The 8,193-nt window shown below is 38.2% G+C and overlaps 1 protein-coding gene across 5 annotated transcripts in view; it reads right to left on the reverse strand.

Annotated features, from left to right (window-relative positions):
* Positions 1-7,221: 7,221 nt before the first annotated feature.
* Positions 7,222-8,193, reverse strand: part of LOC128625418 (coiled-coil domain-containing protein 60-like) — a 22,660-nt gene continuing 21,688 nt past the window's right edge. For 2 of the 5 annotated variants that reach the window (XM_053653683.1, XM_053653684.1), the window contains one exon: positions 7,223-7,900. In XM_053653683.1, the coding sequence (XP_053509658.1) occupies positions 7,671-7,900 (230 nt within the window). In that variant the 3' untranslated portion in view covers positions 7,223-7,670. Of the gene's footprint in view, positions 7,901-8,193 lie in introns of all 5 variants that reach the window. The other 3 variants (XM_053653685.1, XM_053653682.1, XM_053653686.1) reach the window with 3 other exon arrangements.

Raw genomic sequence — 8,193 nt, forward strand, 5'->3', positions numbered from 1 at the left:
TGTTTAGTGTCTGCTAAACCTGTAAGGCTGTATACCGGGCCATGTGAAAACCAGCACAAAGCTGTTTACATTTCTGTAAATTAAAAATAATAATAATAATAATAATAAAAAAAAGTGTGAAATATGAATGATTGCTAACTAAGATTTAAATATTAGCTAACTGTTAATAGCTGTCTGCACAGTAGCTCACTAGTTTTATCTAGCTGTAGTCCAGAAAACTGGCTAGCAGGCAGACAAGCTAGCAAGAATGATGGTATTTCTTTAATTCATATTCGATGATGAACTACTTAATCCCCCCCCCCAAAAAAAACCCCCAACCCATCATGATTTTGATGTCAGACAGTAAGTTTACAAAGACAGCTAGAGAGTTTACCTAGCTTGCTAAACAGTTAGCTAAGTTGCTAGCTAAGTAAGTTCACTACAGCTCTGACACTAATTAGCACTAAACCTATATGCTTTACTTAACAAAAGTACAATCTCACGGTTATTTTCTCTCAGTTGATACTTACAACACTTCCTTCCTGGTGTACTTCCTGGTTTGCCATGAGTTCCTTCTTCTTCGGGTGTTTCTCAATACTCATTCTTGTTTGTTCTCCTTTTCACAGGGGTGATTTCAGATTTCAGGATGCAGTTAGCAAAGAAGTGTCCAGAATGTGATGTTGCCCAGGTTTCAGGAATGACTTGCAATTCATAAACACCTGAGACACTTAAGAACTTTGGGTGTCTCTGTTTTTGTTCATTTTTCCAAAGTAATTGGTGAGAACTTCCTTCTCAAAATGACAAGTCTGTTCTTGAGAAACAGATTAGCTATCACACAACCTTCCTGTTTAAAACGTGATGATATACAGCATTGTCGTCTTTGGGTGAAGTCACGGTTGTTGATATCTGCCCCAGTGAAGTCCCTAATAGGACACTGGATATTTGTATTTTGTATTTATGAGGAGGAATATTACCACAGGTGGGAGCTCTACTCATGCCAGCAATGCGAAGCAGCATGTAATTACAGACGGGTGAGAAATTAAAGGAAAACCCAGTGGCTCTATTGTGCAGTGTCGATTTAAAGGCAGAAGTCCCTGCAAATCAATACAAAGTTCTTCTGACTGATCACCTTTATGCTATGCTGAAACATTGCTATCCCAATGGGTGTGGTCTCTTCCAGGATGATCCCGCCCCCCTCCACAGGGCACAAGGACTCAGTGTTGCCAAATTAGTGACTTTGTTGATTTTTTTAGACCTCTTTAATGGCTTTATTAAAAAAACAAAACAACAACAACCTAGAGACATGCCTAGTGACTTTTTATTTTAGCAGACCTTAGCGACTGTCCTGCACTCGATACGGTTCTCCGACTCACATCACAGCTGCTGGTTAAGAGAGCAGGTTCACTCGACTCACCACCATTGTGTAAAACCTGAGTTGCTTTTGTGCGAGCCGACATTCCCAGCGACCAATCACTGATCACCCAACAACCAAACACTGACCATCAGTTTCCAATGCATCGCTAATCACCATTGTTTCAAATGACAAATGACCGGACCACCACTGTTTCCATCAACCAATCACTGATCACTATTGTTTCCAACAACCAATCACTGACCATTGTTGTTAACAATGGCCAGTCACTGATCGCCATCGTTCCCAACAACCAGTCACTGATCACTGTCATTCTCACCGACCAATCACTGATGAACATTGTTTCTAACCACCAATCACTAATCACTATTATTCCCAACAACCAATCAGATCATCATTCTCAACAACCAATCACTGATCATCATTCCCAAAAACCAATCACTGATCGGCATCGTTCCCAACAACCAATCACTGATCACTGTCATTCTCAACAACCAATCACTGATCATCACTCTCAACAACCAATCACTCATCAACATTGTTTCTAACAACCAATCACTAATCACTATTATTCCCAACAACCAATCACTGATCACCATCATTTTCAACGACCAATCACTGATCAACATTATTCCCAACAACCAATCACTGATCACCATCTTTCTCAACAACCAATCACTGATCATCACTCTCAACAACCAATCACTGATAAACATTGTTTCTAACAACCAATCACTCAGCACTATTATTCCCAACAACCAATCACTGATCACCATCATTTTCAACGACCAATCACTGATCAACATTATTCCCAACAACCAATCACTGATCACCATCATTCTCAAGGACTAATCACTGATCACCATTGTTCTCAATGACCAACCTATGATCACCATCTTTCTCAACGACTAATCACTGATCACTCCTAACTGACGGTTCTTGATAGAAATTATAGCATTTTCTAAACACGTAAATAGTTTATTTGTGGTGCCCTGACCACAATATTCTTCCTATGAGAAATATGTTATAGTCCATTATTTTCTACTCTGATTGAGTTATTTTTATAACTCTATTTGCAGTATATATGTGTCATTGGAAAATACTTCATGTAACACATTCAATAAATGAACAAATATGCAAATAAGTCTTAGTCATCTTGTGACTTCTACTGACTTTTTGAGCACCAGTGTGAGGGCTCACTGGACGGTGTGAAGATAAAGAAAATGTAAATCATATGCTATGACCTTCACAGTCACCAGATCTGAGCCTAATTAAAACACAGGAGATTTTGAAGTGATGTGTTAGACAGCGCTCTCCACCACCACCAACACCATCAAAACACCACCTGAGGGACAATCTTTTGGCAGAAACGTGTTCCTCGCTTCAGTACAGCTCTAGAGGCGTGTAGAACCTGTGCCGAGGAGCACCGAGTCTGTGGGCTGACACCTTACTGAGACACTTTGTTGTTTTTATTCCTAATTTGCCACCCATCTGTATAACATATTACTATTATCACTGTTGTACCATGCTCGTTCCGCTTGATGTGACCTCTAGTGCGCGTTGAACCTTGACCATGAGCGTCAGATAAGATACTTCGCGAGAACGTCCTGATTCTGACACTCGTGTGTTACACACCCAAGGACGCGGTAAAGAAAGATGGCACAAGAAAGTGTCCAAGAAATAACGACATAATTAAAAGAGAAAATACTCACTGCTTAGTCACATACTCAAAGACTGTCACAGTATGCAAAGCTCGTTTGCTAGCTAAGAATTTAAATATTAGCCAACTGTTAATCGCTTTCTTTACTGTAGCTAATTAATAGCGTAAGCTAGCTATAATCTGACAACCTGGCTAGCAAGCAGACACGCTATCTATACTTGATTAACTACTCAATCAACAAGAACAACAACAACAACAAAAAAAACGACAACATTTGTACAGATTCAATGTATTTAAACAACATCGGGTGGCTAACTTTAGTAAGGTTGCCTGCTTGCTAATTTGCTAGGACTAGCTATTTAGCTAATACAGTTAAGCACAACAGATATACTGTATATATTAGCAGTTAAATAATGTAGATGCTTTAGCTAACAAAAATCACAGTTTCACAGTTATAACTGTCATGCGCAAGACTGCAGAGGACGGCATTAAATAATAATAATAATAATAATAATAATAATAATAATAATAATAATATCATTCTATAGTTCATAGTTTAAGGTCACCTGTTTTACAGAACCAAGAAGCAGGAAGTTGTCGATTTTTCAGTTCCTACCCGTAAGTAAAAACAAGCTTTACTGGTTAATATACACACGCACGCACACACACACACACACACACACACACACACACACGCACGCACACACACACACACACACACACAATTTTTCTATCTATGTGGGCCTTTTATTGAGATAATTACTATTGTAGCTAGTTAATGCTATACTACAACGAAATCTTACTCTAAACTCAACCCCAGTAACCAAAAGGAAATGTGTTTCTTTTAGTAGTTGTTGTTGTTTCTTAAAATAAAAGCTGTAGTTTTTGTAAAAGCACAGTTTTCCTCATGGGAACCCGCCAAAAGTCAAAACTGTGAGATATTCCTATCCTTGGGGGACTAAGATCTAAAAAGCATGTCCACACACGTGCATGTTGGTTTTATTTCCATTAACACTAATTAACACTAATGCCTAAATACCTAAAGCTAAACGTAACCTCAACGTAAAAATGAAACCCAGAGGATTTTTTGTGAGGACCGGGTGATCGTGAGGACACTGGACAGAATCTTATCGCTGTGAGGACACTCGGTTCTTCAAATTCACAAAAATGTCTGTAGTGTAACAGAATATTGTGACGTGTGTTTTAGAGGAACGTGAGCCTGGGAGCTTTGGACCTAGTGTCCTTGTCAACAATTGACAACAAAAGAAACAGTATGTGACATTTTTAAAGAGGTACTGTCAATTCTGAAAGCTAAAACTGGAATGGAGCCGGTTGAGACGAGCTTTGCTCTGGGAGTCAAACCACAGTGACATTATCCGTCCTGTAACACCTCTGTTTACTTAAAGAGTTTTGCATCGATGTTTAATCTCTCTGGGTTTTATTTTAAAGCTCTTTTATGGCACGTCTATAAACTCTCATATCTAATGACACTTTCCCTTTTAAAATGTCTACATCCGGCTTTATGTGTAACAAGGTAGCAAGAAGGTTGGGTCATACTTTGGGGGGGGGGGGGGGGGATTGTTTGGTCAGCTTTTTTATTTTTAGATAATAGGCAAAGGATTGAACGTAATGCTAAAAATTTTTTTTTTTTTTTAAAAGAAGGGATGTTTATTATTATTGGCACCCTTCAGAACAAGGAGCAAAAATTCATTCATTCATTTTCATTAGCCACTTTATACTTATCAAGGCTGCAATGAATCCAGAGTCCATCACAGGGCACCATGTGCATACACACCCACACACCTGCACACTCATTCACACCGAATACCCAACCTGCCTAGCTGCATGTTTCTTTACAGTGGGAGGAAACCAGAGAACCTAGCGGAAACCCATGTGAACACAGGGAGAAAAAGAATAACTCTACATAGACAGTAACCAGAGGTCACTCAGGACCGTAATGTACACAGTTAGTGTTATAAAGCTTCAAAACAGTTTATTTATCAGGAAACCTTGTGAGGATGTGAGAGAAAGATCTCAAAGGTCAGTTTCGTGTCAGAAATGCACCATTTAGTTTTATTCCTGAGGTTGTTAGGTTTCTAAATCAACTATTGAGACGTTTTCCAAATGAATTCCTTGTGAAATAAAAATAAATAAAACCTCATTTATATTTATATATATATAAAAGAGGTTTTATTTTTGATATTTTTCCTTTTTTTTTTAAAACATGTACAGTACAACGAGTTATTTAAAAAAAAAAAATCAATAATGATAAGTATAATCACAAGGTCAACGTCAAGGTCACCTCACAATTTGACTCTTGTAACTATCAGTAAGGTCACACCGAGTATCGCACTGGCATAAAAATCCATTTTATTTTCGCAACTATATATTTATTTATTTATTTTTGCATAACTGAGCAGTCATTTAGTTTAAAAAAAAAAAAAAAAATAAAGCTTTTCAGAATCCATGTAATAACCTCATTTAGACGTCAGACCTCTGAGTGGACCGGCCTAGAAATATCATTTCCTCTGACTGACTAATGAACCACCTGTAGAATATATACAGTATGTATAGTGCACGCTAAGTGAGGTATATTTATATAAATACAGCACACATTGTATAGATATAGTACACAAAGCATAACTATAGTACACTCGAGGTCATTTGTGTACATACGGCTTGCAGAATCTGCAAAATGTTAATAATTAAAAAGGCGGATCATAAACACTTAACTGTTCACATATAGTCCACAAGACACAATGATTCAATCCTCCAGGTCCTGCACATACTTTACTTTTACCTTCAGAAGCTACAGAAGATATCAAATCCAACACAATTTACACCGATCATCCTGCTCAAAAGTTTACACCCCCCTGCGCTCTTGATGCATCGTTTCGCCTTCTTGAGCGTCGGTGAACGTTCGCACCTTTTGTAATAGTCGTGTACGAGTCCCTCGGTCGTCCTCGGTGTGAAAAGACAGATCTGATATCATATCATATAGCCGCTGTTGGAAAGGGGTCAAAGATGTAGAAGATGCTGGAGAAGTAAAGAATGTGCAGGACCTGGAGGATTTTTCTGAAGAACAGTGGGGAGGTTAAGTGCTCAGGACAAACAAGGAACTCGTGAAGAACTCTCACAGAACATAAACACATCACGTCACGGATCATCCAGGTAACGACACACGGGGTTAATAATCAAGCGCGAGTAAACTTTTTAACTGGTTCATTTGTGTAAATTCAGTTATTATTGTGTCTTTCATTATTATTATTATATATATATATTTAAATTATTAACAATTTGGAGATTCTGCAAACTGTATGTAAACTTATGACCTCAACTGTACATGCAATTTTACATAGTATACATTTAGACCTAGCATACATTAAATATATATTATTTACATGGGTATTTATCTAGAATTTTCATATTCTCATACAATAATCTATATTCTACATTTATAGAGCAAATATTTATCTTACCGTATGTTGGACTTGGTAATACATGACCTGTATCTTAATGTGTACTGTATAATACAGGTTGTATACTAAATCTATACTACATTTAAGTGCTACATTTCTTTGATGTATTTTACATTTATACAACACCTAAATCATAGTTATATCATGTACTTACTGTATTTTATAAATGGGGTCGTGTGTAAAAACAGGAGTTACTCTAGAGTCATTTAAAGGGGGAAAAATATTTGAAGTACGTAAATAAATTGTAGAGGATTTAAATTTTTCTTGAAATTGAACCCAAAATGCTAACGCAAGATTCTAACAACAACAAAAAAAAAAACCCTCTGACTGGCAACGTGTGTTGTACATGAACACGTACTCGGGGGCTCAGATGGGGGCTTATGGGACATGTGTTTAAACACATTACAACACACACACACACACACACACACAGAGAGAGAGAGAGAGAAAGAGAGAGAGAGAGAGAGAGAGACTCTATCTCCAGTCTGCTGAATAAGTGCTGAATAAATATTGAACTTTCCGTAGGCAGTTGTATTATTGATATAGTGGGCTGAGAACTGGAGGCCCAAGCACCAAGGACATTCTGAGCAAACACACACATACACACACACACACACACACGCACGGGCTTATTCAGACCTACAGATGCAGGCACACTGTATTTAACTGTTCATAAGTAAAGTACACACCTACATGTGTGTATTGTGTATTGAGTGTATTTAATAATGACATTAACAAATTTGTATTTTGTTTGCTCTGTGTGTGTGTGTGTGTGTGTGTGTGTCTGTGTGTGTGTTCCCGCGAGGCATGATGACACTTTCGCAGATTAGATCAGTAGTAAATATTCAGACAGACTGTTCAATGTTCCCCTTTTTTCCTCAACAGAACTTATAATATGTTCACTGAAACTTCGGGGTGGTGTGATGAAGCGGAGTTTCACCTGTTACCTCCCACAATGGATTATGTTCCTATAGCCGCACATCCTGAAGTGTTTTGCTCCTCTTAATGCACAGGCATTTACCAACAATAGCAATTTTTATTTAATTAAAGAACAATACACAACTGAAAATCCCAACATTTCCACATTAATAAAGTTCTATCTATCTGTCTGTCTGTCTGTCTGTCTGAGCAGACTTGCTGGACATCACACATGCCTGCTCGGAAATGACTTAGTCAGCAGTCATACTGTAATCACGTAACAAACACTCTGGCACGTTAATACCCAGAACCGGGATGTAAAGTAATTCCAGAGATTTCCCAATCCTCCCTCCCCCTGTAGTCCCCCTGAGGCTGCCTCTGTGACCTCTGAGCCCTTTTTTTCCACCGTTCTCAAGGATTCGATAGCTCTCAAGTACGGCTTATCAAAGTCGGATAAGAACGGACGCTTTAACTTTCCAAGTTGTGCTGATCCTGAAAAAAAAAAGGGTGATATAAAAAAAAAAGAAGTTGCTATACATCGTCCAAATGAACACTTTTTAAAAAGTATATTTCGATTATATATATTTTTTCCAGACAGCCTTTGAGAACGCCTTCGACTAAAGAAGAACGTATTGAAATCGCTCTCAGGGTCGGACCAGGAAGCTGTCGCGAGGTCGCCATGGACTTTAACAGGAAACATGGCGAGCATATTACACACGATTTACACGCTGTCTCCGAACTCATTAACTAATTCGAAAAGACCGGAAGTGTTGAGGGCCGACCGA

This window comes from Ictalurus furcatus, chromosome 22 (genome assembly GCF_023375685.1).
Source record: "Ictalurus furcatus strain D&B chromosome 22, Billie_1.0, whole genome shotgun sequence".
In the NCBI taxonomy this organism is placed as follows: Eukaryota; Metazoa; Chordata; class Actinopteri; order Siluriformes; family Ictaluridae; genus Ictalurus; species Ictalurus furcatus.